Source organism: Perna viridis, chromosome 3 (genome assembly GCF_037379345.1).
Source record: "Perna viridis isolate PV_CMFRI_1.1 ecotype Kerala chromosome 3, ASM3737934v1, whole genome shotgun sequence".
NCBI lineage: Eukaryota > Metazoa > Mollusca > Bivalvia > Mytilida > Mytilidae > Perna > Perna viridis.
This window is the reverse complement of record NC_142447.1, coordinates 23,042,638-23,061,570: the sequence shown is the minus strand read 5'-3', so window position 1 is coordinate 23,061,570 and position 18,933 is coordinate 23,042,638. Positions and strand designations below refer to the sequence as shown.

Genomic DNA, 18,933 nt, shown 5'->3' with positions numbered 1-18,933 from the left:
CTGTCACAAATTTATGAACATGAGCAGCAGACATCCTTACTTTAATTACACGGTAAAAATAATTAAGATAAAAATACATATACTAAACACATCCTAAAGCGCGGGAAAATGATAATAGTCCTATTTTTGCCCAAATGTATGTCGTTTAGGACGGACGTTCTAAATGAAAGAAAATCACAAAAGGCAACACAGAAGCGTAACGATACATGTATATATTTGGGGTTTTGAATTGAAAGTTATTGAAGATGCTCATTATTTTAATGTCAAGAAAATAAGTTTTAATCTAATCTCAACTGAAGGTCAGTGTAAATTCTGTCATCAGTGTTCGTCGTTATAAAATGTGTCACATGCAAATATAGGGTATCATATGTAAACATTTTTGCCGACAATACTGATAAGGAAATTAGGGAACTATGTGATCAAAATGAACACAATTCAGGGGTAACGACTAATATTGATGAATAATTATTTCTGCTAATAGATGTTTACATTTTTACTGTCTTGAAGAAATTCGAATATTTTGATGTTCAGGAGAGTTTTTTTTAAATTTTTTTAGGGGGGGGGAGATGGGAGATTGTATCAATGTGTTTTTGAACTGTATTGCTTTTGATTGAAAAAACCAAAACTAAAAAAATTGAATTTTCGCTACGACTCGATTTATCGTATTTATTCAAATGAACTATTTTCAGAGTCTTTAGACAAAAGATCAAAGGAAATTTCACCCCACCTCAATTTATTCACCCTAGTTTTGTTGATATCCAATATGATTCAATTTGCATAGCCCTATCTTCACAAACTTTACAAACAGAACAACAATTAGATGGACTCTTTACATATGCTTCATTCATTGTAAAATTTACCGAGGATGAACTTTTTTCCGTACCACCAGATACATTTGTGGCTAACCTGCTATAGAAGTGTCACTGCATGAACTGTAATGTTGATAATGATGTTCGATATACGTTGTTTGAAGTAACAACTTACCGAAACGTTTTTCCATACTCAGTCGCGGCAATGAAAATACGTTTGAATGAAATGTGACCTAACTGCGAAACAATCAAGGTCAAATTTGGTAATGATTAGTAAGCACTTATCTTGCGTCAGAATATTCGGACGATTTAAGATATAAGCTAAATGTTAGAACTCAATCTATACGTTAAACTCGATGACGATTCGTAAGTTAGCAGATTATTCGATGGGTTTACATAAATATTTGTCCGCATTGATAGAGACATGAATTCATTATCACCTCAATAAATCTGTGTCTGATTTAAGCACCGAAAATGAATCATTGCACAGCACAAGCACCGTAGAACGGTTCAAAAACTTTCACAACTAACTCTTTTTACTAAGAACCAGTAACAGCAACTTGACCCACTCAATTAAAGCTGCATTAGCTGTCATTTTCGTAATTTGTTCTGTGTTGAAATAGCCTTAACTTTGTACTTTTCCTGCATAATTTCATTCGATATCCACAAATAAAATGTGTTAAATACATGAAATAGGTGTCTATACATTTATTGTCTTGCAAGACAAAAAATCGACCTAGATAAATTCGTATGCATGTCACTCCTGGTGACCTTAATCCACGCATGTGCTGTTAAGGGTCGCTTTTTGTTTTTTTAGAAAAATCTGATAGCAAAGCGAAAGTGGTTAGTCGATGGCAAGGAAGACCGTCGGACTCAAGTAGTAAAAGAAAAAAGTTCGAATATGATGTAAGGATCCTTTTGAAATTTACGAATTGTGAAATAATGTGACACAAATATGGTCAGTAACTCATCATGTATTTGAAAACCAATCAAGAAATAGATGAAATGAAATTTGAACAAGACACGTGCTTACCAGTGTATCGGTTATTGTTATTTTTTTTTTACCAAGTTAAAGTATTTTTAAATCAGGTTAATGTCCTGTCGGCAATCTTCGGAAGCAATGGCGAAAAATAATTAGATCTGAGCTATCGATCATCTTTGTTTGGAAAAAACGTTGTTTTCACAATATTCTGTAGGTATTATTGACATTTATTGCTTCAATTGCATTACTACAAACTTATTTCATTTTATCAGCAAAATTCAGTAGAATCACAATTGAACAAATTTGGCAGTTAATGCAGCTTTAATAATTAAACCACGGCATCAAAAACAAGTGAAATGTTCTCAACTCATATACAATTGATCTATTGTTAGAAAAATATGAAAGTGTAAATGAATTCGAAAACAACTTCGCACAACTATGGACCACAGTAAACAAGAATCAGCGTTGCTGTAAGACCACTACTCATGAAATGAGCGACTTACGAAAGAGTTTATAATGTTTAATCTGAATCAGTCACAATGAAACAATCTCACTCGGAGTTTGTAATTTGTAGTCTCAAGTAAAAGAAAACATACTAAATGACAAAGTAAAAGTAATTGATGAGCCGGTCATCGAACACTGACTTCCCATCCTTGACTGCGTGAAGTCAGTCGCTAAAAAGGGCTATCTAATACTGGAAAAGAGTAACAAACACTTGACAAATCAATAAAATTATATGCTGAAATATTAAAATCGAATATAATACTATCTAATGTACAAGAAAACTGTGATAGAACCAGTAAAAACTCTTCTTCTTCTATGGAAATTTCGAGAGTGGAAACAAATATTGTTTTTCATAGATACAAGCTGCAGAAAAACATTCCTGACAGAGACGTGATCCAACAAATCAATGAAAACCAGCATTAGTCTTAAGAACAATAACTGATGCAGAAACCCTTGATGAAAAAGTAGAACCTAATTTGTTATCAGTTAGTCGAAGAGTGTCTGAAAAGATAATCGCAATGTAAAGCAATGACAAGAAAGGAAAAAACAACAATTCACTTTCCAATGTATAATCTAACAAAGATTAGTGAAATCCGTGGATTTACTCGTAAAAATAGACGGCGGACATGACAATTTAAGTAGGAGGTATTGATAACAGTCTTCATAAGAGTGTTTTATGCGAAATTATCTGTTGATTTAAGTAAATATACTTAAATACCTCTAATGAGGTATTTAAAAGACTCGGTATTCTACAAAGCGTCATGAACAAAACCAATTGAAACTTATTCCATCTCTGATTGTCGCTGTCAATGTATTCATGGTAAATTAAAGTTCAAACATCTTCAGCTTCAGGGAGGTAAATGCCAACTACTACAAAATAACTATAAAAGCTATAATCAGAGGTGACAAAGAAATACTCATTTAGAAGAAATTTATAAAACATCAAGCTTCGTTAGACAGGAATCATTAAAACTTCACATAAAGACATGACTGTTAAACGCGATATCTGGATTAATAACGGAAAAATTCACAAATAAAGTAACTTGCCTATTTAAAACATCAATCAGTCGAAACGTAATTTTTATCACGAGTAAAAGAAAATACTCAACGAATAAGTTAGCGACATTGGCAAGCGCATGAAAAATTCAGTTGATTCAGATCCGAAATGTCAGTGATAAAAAACGGAAACGTCAAAGTGCTCTGAACTAGACATAAAAGCGTGGGTGACCAACGATGAACTTATGATAGTTGGGTCGAACACAACGAAAACGCCTATAAATTTGACTGTCAATCTACTTATTGAACAAACAAACAAATAGAACAGATCCTTGAAACAAATAATATTTGTCACCTTTTACAGAAATATAAATTGTCTGGTCCCAATAATATATCCTACGAACATATAAAATGTGGGGGAAATCTATAGAGAAATATCTGCTTTAATTTGGTAATACAGGAATTTTATGTTCCTATTGATATGAAAACAAGTGTTATGGTTCAATAATTTAAAGAAAATACTAATCAACAGAAATCAAATAATAACTCATACAATGGAATATCACTCACCAGTTACATGGTTAAAATATTCGAGAAGTTTGAAACTTAAATTGGAAGATAGAATCGCCCCACATCCGACTCTAATGGCTCATTCTTAGATCGTAACGTGGGTGTGTTTTTATAAATATTTGTGTTGGAAGCTCAGCACAAGCAGATGACATAGCTTTGATGTCAACGTCTAAAAAAGACTGATAAACCTTTGTTAAACGTATTGTAAAGTGTAGCCTTCCCGTTTTTCACGACCAACATGAAATGTCATGGTAAAATTCCATCAAGGCACTTTACCATTTTCTCTGACTTTATACAACGATCTTATACCTAACGTGAAACCTGCAATGCATTTCGACGTTCTACTTGTTCTAATCTAGATTCAAATTAGTGTACCAAACAGCGAAGGGATATTGAAATTTTGTAATTTAACCTTGCCTTATATTTACCACCTGTCCAAAATTATGAATTTCTGGTCTCTGTATGTATTGTTTCGTTTTCACTTCTAGTTTACTTTTATGTTGCTGATGTATATAGTGTTAACTATTTCGCTGTACCAGCGACCTGGGTACAATGTTGTTTTGTGGCCAGCTGCAGTCTGCCCTGTGGTGTGAGTGTTTCCTTGTCGTTCATTGAAGACCCATGGACGGCCTTGAGCTGACATTTTTCATCCCGGTTTGGTTGTTGTTGTCTTTTAGACATATTCATATATGCCATCTATCTATGCTAAATTCGCTAACATGTTCAATTATCATATTTCCTTTACGGACGCGAACTTTGGAATAAAAAAAAGACTTTAAAGGAGCTACTGTTTTTAGAAAAAGTTTACTTATGTATTTGTAAAATTCGTACATATACTTCGTCAGTCAAATGTACCAGTCGTCTAGGATGGATTTTATCATGGACAAGTTTCAATCTTCGGCCAACTTTACAGACTTTAACCGTGTGCTTTACCGAAGTGAATTATGGAATACAAGCACGCGTGTATACTTTAAAAAAACATGGATTTATATCTAACATCTACTGGTTTATTTTGATTGTGTAAGCAGTGAAAGGAACGGTCTATAAATGATTAAACATTGTTTTTTTCCAGAATTTATCGATGTGTAAAATCGGATCATTCACTCACAAAACCAATGTGAGTGAATGGTCCGACTTTACACATTCATAAGTTCTGGAAAAACAATGTTTAATCCTTACAATTCCGACCCCTAACTATCTGAAATATAATAGTAGTTTCTTTTTCTTGTAGGTTCTCACTCGGTGAAATTGACTCCCGAAATGAACAGTGCAAATGGCGGCATTCAACCGACATCGTGACATGATTGTCAATTTCAATTTTCAAAGTATTTATGGGTTTCTTATAACTGTATTCTTTTAAAAATTGTTGTTCTAAATAAACAATGCCATAAATGAATGTAATAAAGCAAATAATACCGTTTTAAGCCCCATAACGGCTCTTTCTTTCGTCAAAGTGATGACAGACATGTTGTGTACAGTATGTACAGGGAATTTACACTGTTGTAAAACTATTATCGTTGAGGGCGTAAAAGTTGAACTGCCAATTATAATGCACGAAAAAGGCATATGCTGATTAAATTGGAATTATTGAGGGACATCCTCAATATCAACCTTATCCAGTTTGATATATATTTACCTTTCTTCGCTTAGCTTATACGTGCACAATACTCTCATGTAATACTTCATAGAGCGGAACTTTTTTTCTGAATTATGTGTCCTATACGTCTTTGAAATATGTAAGAAATTCAACAAATACAATTAGGGCTAAATCAGATGGCAATGTGAACACTTAATCTAATGACACTGAAGTAACTTTCCCCTCAATTTAATTTGATTCTAAACTACACTGTATCTGATTTCTTCTTCATTTTCATAGTTTTTTAATCGTCATCTTACTGTTTTGTAAAGAGGAAATAAAGGTATATGTTCTCGAGTCAGATTTTTTTTTCTTTTATGTGCTATATTTGTTTACAAAAAGCAACCATAAATAGTTACGATTCATATGATAAGAAAATAAATTAAAAAAAATATTATATCCTAAAAAATTAATTTCACCATTTTGTGTTTCTGAGCGCAGTTTGTCGACAAATACTTATCATTGTATTTTTTCCAAATCTGTTGTGACATAAATGCAATTTCTCACAAATTTGAAATTGAGGAAATATTTGGTAGGAACAATAACCTTCCAAAACAATCGTTGGTAAAGTATGGTTTTGGATAAATAACCAACAACCGAAAATGGTCTTGTTAACAAACTCACAGACCGTTTGACAAAGTAAACATTGCGATGCTGGACTTGAATGGCATTATATTTGAACAAATCAAATTTTAGGGATATGTCGTTTAATAAAACGATTTAGCCAGTCGTTCTAAATAGTTCAAATAATGATAGGTTACAAAAACAGTTTTTTTTATTTCAAACTTAAATTGACCGGACATTTTGTAACGCAGGAAGTAGTCAATGAAAATAGACGCAAAAAAGACGACATAACCTAAATAACACGCATATAGAATCAAAAGTAAATGAACAACCCATTAAGAATCATGTTTTTAAATATAAACACATATAGATCAAAAACCGAAACATAAAAAAAACATTCTACTTGGGTCGATTAGCTCCATTAAAGTTCGAAATTGTTTAAAAAAATTCAATATGAGATCTTTTACCTTCAGAACCATTGCACAAAATGTAATAGTGCTTTATAATTTTTTTTTTCGGAATACACATAAGTTTTGAGGAAATAATATTGCATCAGTTACATATCTATTCTCTATTTGTCATTTTCAAGTCCGGCTGGTAATGAAATTCACAAAAATATTGAAACAAAAGACAGTTTAACACATTTTTTAAATGTAGTCGAGATGCCTTTTGTTAAAAGTCTTAAGTTATATCGAGTAAATTACATAAAAGTTAATGATAAAATAATCGATAAAATCTAGGCAATATCAAAAAGGAATGGTCAAAAGAAAAGTCTGTATAACAAATGGCAATATCAAGGTGAAAAAATCTCTAAAAAAATTAAAATCATTACAAATCTAAATCAATCTTCTGTTTTTTCTAAAATGTACGATTATAGTCCTGCTTATGTGTGACCATTTTTGTAATTATATGAAAGTGATCGTTACTTCATTGCATTGTGTTAATTAGAACAAAGTTCCTGCAAAAATACTAATTTTTTTAAAAAATTATGTAACATGAATATACAATATTGAATCATGCTTCAATTAAGCATAATAAATATTCAAATCAGTAAGTAAAGCGATAATTGTTTTAAACGATTAGTGCTTATTAATCACACTTTCAGTTCGTTTGTTCTGATTGAACTGGTGATATCTGATAGAACTACTCAATCATTCCTAGAAAAAAAGTATATAAAGGAGGTATTTCTAGCATTCTGAACCAGAGATCCGCCAGAATAAAGTAAGTACTTCTTTATGGTACATTTAGATGATACTTTGGCTAAATAATTTTATTTAATTGTTCAAAATATATAGGCGTTCTAGCACAAATTTTGACAAGCAAAAATTTAGAATAATAATTCCTTCATCAAAGGATGATTCTGACTATTCGTGTAATCATGAAATCTTGAAATTAATATTTGTCTCATGTTTTTTTTCCTGAGGTTCTAAAGATGAATTTTTAAATGAAAGGAAATTAGTCGGCAAACCAATTTCTGAAACACCAAAATGACGATAGACAAAGAGAAAGCGTACAAAACAAAAGAAGAAAACAATTCAGAGAGACAAAAGAATACACTAATCCACTAAATCACTGGGTGAAATCACATACTTCAGAAAGTTTAGCAGTTCTTACTTCTTTTAGACATCAGTCGTGCTGTAAATAACGATGTTGACACATGTACTCTTGTGCATAAACTATTAAAACGTCAGACTTTCAGCGAGGTAGATAATATATATATAAACGACAATTCCTAGATTAACGCATTGTATTTTTGTGTAAAAAGAAATGCTTTGTATAATCTAATTCATTTTATGGGACTATAATATATAATGTACTACGATAATAGGATATAGATGTGAAATATTTTGTTTTTGCTTTTTGGTTTGTTTTGTTTGTTTGTTTGGGGTTTTTTTTTGTGTGTGTGTTTTTTTTAATTGGATTGTGATCGTCTCAGAAATAGGTGTTTATTATTTCAATTTTTGCCGAAAAATGGCCTACTGCATAACCCCGGCATTTAAAAAAACAACGATTGCATATTTGATTGATTGATTGTTGGGGTTTAACGCCCGAGCAGCAATATTTCAGCTATATTCAGGCGAGAAATTGCATATTTGAAGTTTTGTTACTAATGTCTCTAAACGGGAATTTCTTTTTTTCCATTAATAAATATGACTTACCTTAACTATATAGGTTAAATATTACTATATATTCTGTTGCTGATATTGTTATATACAAATACTGAAAATGCAACAACTTGATACGTGATCTTAGACATAAGATTATGATCATCTTCTTATGCCACTAGAAAAAGAAGTATTACAACAGAGAAGGTAAAATCCGGAGGTAAAACGCTTAGTTGTCGGTTTAAATTAAGAAAGAAAGACCACATTTTCTTTTCAGTGAATTGCTAACTATGAAAGCACTATTGTTCGTGGGGTATCAATTTATATGGTTTTCATAGGTAGATCAAACCACGAAATTTGGTTCCCAACGAATGGTTGTATTCCTTTGATGTATATACTGAAACTTTCAAAACCACGTATTTAAGAATCTACGACCTTGTGTTTCTTCCCTGATCCACGAAAATTGGTATCCACGAATTAAATTACTTGCACAGTTGTAGCGCCATTTGAGAACTCTGAAAACAATATTTCACTGTAAGATAAATCAACAAAAAAATTATAGTTTATTGACTTCTTTACCTATTTTGCAGTACGATAGATTCTTAATCATTTGTTATATGCAGACAGCTTTGAATGAAATGTTTTGTCATACTGAGAAATTCTAAATTTATATTTCATTTTAACGAATTATTTTTTTTCATTGAGACTTCCATTCAGCTTAAGTTGATTTTGCTCAAAAATAAAAAAAAACACACATCAAGTTTAAATCGTCTAATACTTTGTGTAAAAACATATTACTTTAATTGAATTAAACGCCAAAAAAAAAGAGACAACAGACAAAGCTTTATTTACTTTATTTAATTATCTATTAAAATTTTACATTATAGATCATCCCAGTATAAGACATTTGTGCAGCAACACATTAGCTTCTCCCGCATTCTCCTGGGTTTACATCTCACAATTAATAAGATATACTAACGCCTGAACAATTTGGAAGTTTTTTCAACGCCGTCGTGGTCTTGTCTCTCGACATATTGACCCTGGTTACTAGAATATATAGTTTTTCTCCTCCCTTATATAGAATAACACTGACAATATCATGTGGAATATCTCGACCAGCGCGTGAGCGCGAGTTACAGATATTCCAAATGGTATTGTAAGTATCAAAATCGAAAGTAACTATTATTCTGTATATCGGTAATCCGATTTTATCATGTTTATTTATTTTAGAATACTTTTTATTTTATGAATTATTTTTGTCGCCGGAAAAAATGTAGTTAAAATAATTGTATTAGTTGACCAAGATCAATGTAGATCAAGACCACGCCCCTAAACGATTCTCACACGTTTATGGCATGTCAATTATGTTTGTTTAGCCTGATATTTTTGTGATACAACCAACGTGCAAAATACATCAAAGGGAAAAAGGACAAATTGCCGATAAAAAAAATAGTCTGTCTTACCGCAGATTTTCCCGATTAATCCAACAAATAATAAAATACCGGGTATGTGTTTTTCACTGTCATTTAATTTATCACTAAGTTGATAACTGTTTTGACCAATTTTGACTTATGGGTGTACAATATAAACTGACAACGGAACTCATAGCCACTATGAAGGTTCGGCTAGCCACAAATCGTGTTTAATTTACCATTTCACTTTGAAATGTCGGAACCTGATAAAAAAACATATGGCTTATTCAATTTTTTTGGGGGGTGAATGTGCAACTTATTTTTTTCATCCGATGATTATTGGTCCGATAATTTTGTATTTTTATACTTGTTTACTTTTATTTTTATAAGCATGAAAGTCGCTGTTTGTCTGCTAGTTATCTGCTTAGGAGTAGCCCATGCCAATGGGAAAGGAGGTTACGGTGGCGGATATGGCAGTGGCGGATATGGCGGTGGTAAAGGAGGAGCCGTCCTTTTGGTTGGTGGAGGTGGTTACGGAGGTGGTGGTTATGGAAGTGGTGGTTGGGGAGGATGGGGTTTAGGAGGATGGGGAGGTAAAGGAGGTTATGAAGGCGGTGGATACGGAGGTGGATATGGAGGTGGATACGGAGGTGGTAAAGGAGGAGCTGTCCTTCTGGTCGGCAGCGGTAAAGGAGGTTATGGAGGAGGTGGATGGGGAGGATGGGGTTCAGGAGGATGGGGTGGAAAAGGAGGTTACGGAGGAGGTGGATACGGAGGCGGATATGGAGGCGGCAAAGGAGGATCTGTCCTTCTCGTCGGTGGTGGCGGCTACGGAGGTGGTGGGTATGGTGGTGGTTACGGAGGCGGATATGGCGGTGGATACGGTGTTGGAAAAGGAGCAGGTGTCGGTGTTGTCGTCGGAAGTGTAGTAGGGGGCTGGGGAGCCGGAGGATACGGATATGGGGGAGGTAGGTACACTAAAAAGTAAAACAAAATTTACATAAATGATACTAGTATTGTTTCCAACCAGAAATGTATACCAACTTTTTAGAGATACCTTTTCAAGTGCGATATTCTTCTAAAAAGGAAAAATGAATGCATTATACTGATAGATAAAAATGGACATAAAGTATATTGTTTCTATGTGCATTGTGCAGAAAATGTTAAAAATTGCGCTTAAAATTTACTCTGTAAGGTAAAATATGTTATAAAATACCATTCTCTATTTTCAGGGAAATACTAGACCGCAACCGAACATGGGATTTGAACCTCTAATTTGAACTGACATGATACTTTTTAAAATTTGCGTTTTTGTAATATAGATTTTGCATCATATATCGGTTGTTAAATCATTTTGTTATGACATACATATGTCATTTGCATTCTTAAACATTAAAATGCTGTCAACAACCTGAAGGAAAGCTAATTAAATCTGAACACTTCTTCACCAAATCATGATCATGAAAGTTGCTCCAACAAACAACAGTACAAATTGACATCGAATCACAGACTACTGTAACAACAAACTGAAATTATCACAAATCGTAAAAACATCGGAGTGTCAACAATGTATTAATTGGAAATAAAATGAGGAAAATATATCCCTGAAAGTCATTCCTATTAAACGACGCTAACGTCATCACTGAATTCATTCCAAGTAGTGATAACAGCAACAAATGACACATGGTCACTGAAAAATTGTCTACTTTCTTTACCAGTGTCATTGGTTTTGTGTATGTATAATGATACCACGATTCACGTTATTAATTTGACCGTGCTTGTGCCTTACAGGCTCAATTACTCCTTGTCTTTAACTTAGATAAAACCTCATATGAAAGTATTAAGTCATTCGTAAATGTGCATATAGTAGAAAAATATTGTCAGATATTTTTATAGGCGATTGTTAAAATGATTTTTTTTGTCAAATGAGAACCAGGGTGTGTATTTTTATTTGCTCCCTAAATGAATTTCAAGGTTTGGGTCTTTGGTGCTCTTATATCATTTATGTGCCTTCCGGTTTTATGTTTGTGTATTTTTTTAAATATTAACAGTAGTATCATTGACATTAGTACTCTTACAGTCATCTAAATTATTATTTTATTAATTTTCAGTTTGTAGTTGTTCATCATTTTCGTGAATATTTTAAACGAAAAAAAATTTAAAGTGCATATTGATACACATCGACAATTGCTATCAAAATGAATTTACTTTATTTTAAATGAAGCCCTTTTGTTACATGCGCAATTACTCTATGAAAATCAGAACTGATACTTGGACAAGAGAAAGTGCACGACGAAAAGCAAAAAAAAAATTGTTTTTTCATTTATTTATTTTTGTGTCATTGTGTCATGTTTCGATATTCTATTATAAGATAACACATTTTAAACATAAAATATTACTGAACGAACTTTCGCACTATAATAGCTAAATCATGTACCAACAACCTTCAATCATTCTGTGAAAATATATTTTCTTAAAAAAATTTAAACACGTCTGTGATAAATTTGTTTTCGTAAATGCTCTTGTTTCCAAGGACGCTTACCCTACCGGTGCACCTGGTCCTTGCTCCCAGTTTTTTAGAGGAATCTGAGTTGCTCATTTACTTTTGTTGTTTTGTTTGTATTTTTTTTTGTTGTTGTTATTTCATGTTTGTATTTTTTTTTTGTTATTTCATGTTCTTTGTTGTGTATGTTTTCCAGGTCTTGTGTCTGTCACTAGATTACATTCTTTTGATTTCAGCTAGAATCTTGGTTATGACTTTAAAAGACAACATATGCAAACTTTGATAAAGTTGTATTTCCGTGATTAATTATGTTTACGGCGAACGTAAAATATTTTTTTATCAGACTACGATATTTATTGTAAAAAAAATTAGGTTATATTTCTTATATGTTATGTATTGTTTGTGCTTGTATTCATGCCAAGATGTCTATATTAAAGCTGATGATAATGAGTGATCCCACAATATGACATGATAATTTACACATGAATTTTATCTTAAATAACCAGTTTACTGACCAATCAAGGTAGCCATGTTCTGATCACAAGTGAAAATTAAACCTTATCCTTTATCAGATTCCAATTAATTAACATGAATAATGTAATATTGTTTGACACATGTGATCATAATCAGACCCCTGAAGAGGAAGATAAAATAAGGAATCAACAGGGAAGACCCCGCAATAACTCCATATGACAGCTTTGATAATGCCCAGCTGGACAAATTACAGTACTTCTTCACTGTTTCTTAGATTATTTTATTTGAATTTTTGGTCGACAAATAAAATCAGTTTCAAAGGATAAAAAAACATGTACAATGAAACAACAGTAATTGAGCATCCCGGACCCCTAAAAAAAACTGGGAGTGTCGACTAGATCCACCAGCAGGGTTAGCGTCCTCTGCTTTTAACGAAACACCTGCCGAGTTGCTCAAAAATGTCACGTCCAGAGCAGCCAAATGAGGAAAGGAAAACGATGACACGGTGAACAAATCGATTTTCATGGTGCATACATAAATTGTATATCATCTGATAAAACAAATTCTGTTGTGTGACTGTGACGTCATTAATCGTTTTAATCATCCCGTTAAATTTGATTACTAAAATTAAATTGTAATGAATTGCAGTTATATTTTCCTATCTATTTAAAAATGTCCATGTTTGACACTTGGAAATAACTCTTGCTTCGATCAATTGTTAGGGCCCCACGTTTCTAAATAATGACACTACTTTAATAAACGTTAAATAAACGACGAAAAACAATTGATATCGATGGATTTTGAAATATACTGTCGTTAATAATGATTGGTCATTTAACTCCTTCAGTTAAAAAAGCTTAAAATGGCATTTGATATCCTGCACAACATGTAATAAGATAAGATAAAAGTTGTTTTGATCATCTTACAGCATAGAATAAAAAGGAAAATTATATTTCTATATGTTTTGCCTACTTATATGTATTTGTATTTCTTTCATTCATAGACTTGTTTGAATTGAAAATGTAAACCTGCTTTATGTAGCTAAATTAAAAACCACTTTTTGTCACCATCTTAAAGAAAAGTGATATGTTTTCTAACCCGAAATGCTTACTTGAGTTTAATTTTTTAAACGAAATAACAGTTGAAATTTAAAGTTAAGTTTTAATACAGTCCCTCACAGCGCTGCCTGTCGAAATGTATGTACTTACAAACTTTTTATCAATGATTTAATTCCCAAAAATTTTTTCTCCGTAAATTTGAAAATTATGCAAGTATATTCAGATTTTTTTTTCGTTTTTCGTTACGATCTTCTTATCCTATTGTCGGAAAATAACATCACTAATTTCACCAAACTATGTGTATGGAACACCTATATTCGATATGAACAAACAATAATGAAATTTGTCATAATTAGATAAAATTAAAATTCAAAACAGCTTATCAGATGATATAGCATTTTTCATTACTACAATAAGCAATTCTTTTTAATCTATCATACTTTTTGTTGTCTCTATACTTTGGGGAATTTTTTTTAAGATAAAGAAAACGCCTCCCAAAAAGTATATAAGTGTAAGATTTTAAGACTTTTGTACACAGTCTTCCAGGTCATTACATTAAAGTAAGTAGGTTTTCATGATAATGTAAGAACGTCCTTTAAATTTACCAGGAGGAAATTGGTATTTACAAGAATGCGTACCAATAACATGTCTCAAATTGTAAATAGTGTAAAAGGGGTACGTATATCAAATGGTTAATTCCAACTAAAGGATATTTTTTTCCGTATGCGTATTATTATTATTATTATTATTATTATTATTATTATTATCAATGTAAATCATATTTAAAAAAAAAAAACTTGTGCCGAATTCAATTCCGATTTAATAATCTTGAAATTGAAAACAACCATTTCAATTATTACTAAATTTTGTAGCTTTCGCGGTGGTCATACGCATTGTTCTTCAATCTGTTTGTTCAGTTAAATCAATTTGGATTTGTAGAAGCGCATATATACAGACATCACGTAAACAAAAGAAAGTGCGAAACAAAAACATAAGTCCTGTTAAACCTGCACATTTAATATCATTCCCATATTGAGTCATTTAGATATAAGTTATGAAATAACTGTATTAAGTACATCAGGACAATTTCTAGTCTAGGTCCTCAGCCTTCAGATGCTGTAGGAAAATCAACAATAAATGAGATTATTACATTGATAATTATAATTTCATTTGTATAATTTTATGATATTTTTTTCTTCTTGATAGCATGAAAGTTGCCGTCTGTCTACTTGCTGTCTGTCTGGGCGTAGCCCACGCCCTCTCTAAAGGATATGGCGGTTACGGAGGTGGTTGGGGAGGATATGGTGGTGGCTGGGGAGGCTATGGCGGCGGTGGATGGGGAGGCTATGGCGGTGGCTGGGGAGGCTATGGCGGCGGTGGCTGGGGAGGTAAAGGCGTACTTCTTGTAGGAGGTTACGGAGGCGGATATGGAGGTGGATGGGGTGGATGGGGAGGTAAAGGCGGTTACGGAGGTGGATACGGCGGATATGGTGGATACGGAGGATACGGCGGATATGGTGGATATGGTGGATACGGCGGATATGGTGGATATGGCGGATACGGTGGATATGGTGGATATGGCGGCAAAGGAGTTGGTGTAGTCGTTGTTGGAGGTGGATACGGAGGTTACGGCGGTGGATGGGGAGGTTATGGTGGTGGCTACGGTGGTGGCTACGGTAAGTTACATTATAGAAGAATCAACTATCTGTTTGAAGACTTGAAAATTCAATCTGTTTGCAATATTTTTCTCTGCAACTTCTTTTTTAAGCGCCTTGATATTTTGACAGAAGATTGATATAGATATAAAATATCATGGATTCTGTTTTCAATTGAAGAATGAAGACAACAATTTAATATTTTACGGGAGGCTTGTTAAAAGTATGTCATAATGTAGGATTAGGTTTGGGGCGATTTAAATCATTTTTTGTTTAACAACTTGACTTATACTATGACTTTTACATCAAACTTCTGATAACAAACACAAACAATTTTTTTAAACAGTGAGTCTATCAACTTGTCAAATATCATATATCAAAGTTGAACTACAAAAAAAAAAAAACACACACACACACTGTACAGAGGTGTAATAAGGCTTTAATGCAAGACGTTTATCATACATTTAGAATTATATTTTTTTAGGAAAAGCCTATTAAAATGTATCGCTGCAGAACATGTGGACAATGGAAGCCGAATGTTGACAGAATTTGATATAATTTGTAATAGTTATATTTCGTAATATATCTTTTGTATTCAACTTGTTTTCATTTGATTTTTAATGTCATCCAAACAATGACAGTTTGTACATACTATAAACAAAAGTTCTAGACCCCCTGATATTATATACAATGAAGCTAGAAGAATATCCTAATAAAACAATCTATAGTCAACCAAATTGTTTTTGGAAACTTTTTCCTCTCTACCAATTAAAAAAATTAAACAAGTGGTCTCACTCTTTAGTGCGTGATAAGACCTATACTGCTACCACTCTCTCCAAAGAAGAGATTGTGAAAAACCATAAATCTGTGCTATCCTCTTTTGGTCTCTCTACCAAGGACGATGATTGTGATTTACCGTCTATGTACTGGATTCCTAAACCTCACAAGAATCCATACAAACAACGTTTCATAGCTAGATCTGCAAAATGTACCACCAAACCTCTTTCAGAACTTTTAACTTCTATACTTACAACTGTCAAAGAGGGTCTGCAGTCCTACCACAACACTTGTTACTCCCGTAGTGGTATTAATTCAATGTGGATCCTGAAAAATTCGAAAGATCTTTTGGAGACAATAAGTTCAAGACTATTATCTGAATATAATAGCATTAAAACCTATGATTTTTCAACACTGTATACTTCTATTCCCCATACTCAATTATAATCCCGACTTAAAAACATTATACATCGTTGTTTTTCCAAAAAAGATGGTACACCTAGATAAAAATATATAGTTCTTGGTAGAGATTCCTCATACTTTGTAAGAAATAATTCCAAATCATCTTCCAAATATACAGAAGAAGATGTTTACAAAATGCTGGAATTTTTAATTGACAACATATTTGTCCAGTGTGGTGGACGTGTTTTTCAACAAACGGTCGGCATTCCAATGGGAACAAATTGTGCACCTTTACTTGCTGACCTATTCCTTCACTCTTATGAGGTTGACTTTATAGCTGATCTGATCAGAAAGAAAGAATATCGTTTGGCTAGATCGTTTGATCTCAGTTTCCGCTATATAGATGACGTATTATCTTTAAACAATCCTAATTTCGGGGATTTGATACATCGCATCTACCCAAAAGAACTTAAGATAAAGGATACTACAGACACTGTGAAGTCAGCATCATATCTTGACCTACACTTAGAAATCGATGGTAAAGGAAAACTATTGACCAAACTTTACGACAAACGTGATGACTTTTCATTCAAAATTGTCAACTTTCCTTTCATCTGTGGCAACATCCCTTCGGCTCCTGCGTATGGAGTGTTCATATCACAACTCATACGTTATGCCAGAGCTTGCCGAAACTACGCAGCCTTTTTGTATTGCGCTAGAACTCTAACGAATAGGCTTCTGGAACACGGTTATGTTGCTACAAGATTGAAGTCATCACTATAGAAATTTTATGGTCGTCATCATGAACTCGTGGATCGTTATGGTGTATCCATCAGCACCATGAAAACTGATTTATTCAACGGGTCATAGTTTTCCTTTCCTCGTTTGTCTACCCCGTACTTGACTTTTTATGAGCAACTCGGTGGGTGTTTCTAGAAAAGCAGAGGACGCTTACCCTACCAGTGCACCTGGTCCATGCTCCTAGTTTTTAGTGGAGTTCGAGTTGCTCATTTACTTTTGTTAATTTGTATGTATGATTTTAGTTACTTTATGTTCTTTGTTGTGTATGTCTGTTTTCCATGTCTGGTCTTTGTCCCTGGAATACATTCTTTTGATTACCCTATAATCTTGGTTCCCTTGATTACTCTTTCAGACGTTTCTTGTCGTAGATATACAGTTATAGTACCATAAAAGCGTATAGTCATTTTTCGCATTTGATTTGTTTTATATCTATGTATGTATTTATTTATTACATATAATTTATTCATTTTTGAGCAATGATTTACGCTTTTAGAATACACGTATTGATCAACAATGTGTACAACTAGATCTGTTTAATACTGAACATAACTCCTTTGAAATTGTTTTGAAATTGCTGCAATTGTACTAATTGAGCAATCAAAATATTAAGTGTCAGTCCCTGTAAGAGTGGGACATGGTATGAAAAAAACATCATTTTGATAGTGTTATTTGGCTATTTGCACCATCCGCATCAAGGAAAAAAAGCAAAATTTTTCCATATCATGCTGGACCATTGAGTTACAATTTCTTTGAAATGCACTGAAAATGAACATTTCAAGGGCAGATAACTCCGTCAAAAAACTCATTTTTCTAAGATTCTATTGAAAAATTTCTGACCAAAACCAGTGATGTAGAGATCAAATAGAGAAAACGTCCTTGAGTGATATTTTATTGTCAGATCGGTGGGGTTTTGACATGCATGTTTGGTTCTGTCTTTTCCTATTTTGCCTAATTCTTACAAACACTTACACTTAATCTATGATATACGGTCATTTACATTATATAACACTTTGGCTCTGCCTAATGTTCTGTCCTTACATTGACAACCTGATTATCGTAGCTATACAAGTTGGAAAGAAATGTAATAAACACGTCATGCACAAAATAACTAAATTTAAAATATGATGAGGATTGAAGGAAAAAGACATTAAGAGAATATCGAGTGGAAATGAAAACGGTTAACGAATTTGGCTCCAATCGAAAAAAAAAACGTCCGGCAAAGCCTGGCGATTTACCCTAAATTAAGTTAATTCCTATATTGGCTATCAATTCGCCGAAAATTGTTTTTTTAAAAAATAACCAAAAGTATTATAAAATACTTGATTGAAGAACTAACAAAAAAGATGGCCTGAAAAAAATGTGTATATTCGTACATTCAAGTTTTCGGCCCTTTTATGTTTTTATCATTTTAATTTACCAACTAAAAAGATTAATCCGAGACCGAAAAAGCTTTACGAGCGGTTACAACATTCTCGTGTCAAAATGACATATTTCTATGCTGATTTTATGTATGAATGGTATTTGTGTATGAAATAATTTCTTTCGAAATTGAGAGTTTTCGATAAGGAGATGATGGCTACATGATTGAACAAACTAAGCGTTTTGTCAAAATTTGTCTTAATACCAGAGGCTTTTGTGATCGGAATGTATAAGTTCTTGATGCAGGTGGTAAAAATCAAGTGTGT

The 18,933-nt window shown here is 32.9% G+C and overlaps 1 protein-coding gene across 1 annotated transcript; it reads left to right on the top strand.

Moving 5' to 3' along the window:
• Window positions 1-9,969: 9,969 nt before the first annotated feature.
• LOC148621490 (uncharacterized) lies at window positions 9,970-15,867 on the top strand. Its single transcript, XM_088574074.1, has 4 exons — window positions 9,970-10,546; window positions 14,152-14,173; window positions 14,820-15,289; window positions 15,753-15,867. Exons 1-4 carry the CDS (start codon window positions 9,970-9,972, stop codon window positions 15,764-15,766), a joined length of 1,083 nt encoding a protein of 360 aa, XP_088430200.1. The 3' UTR covers window positions 15,767-15,867.
• The last annotated feature ends 3,066 nt before the right edge of the window (window positions 15,868-18,933 follow it).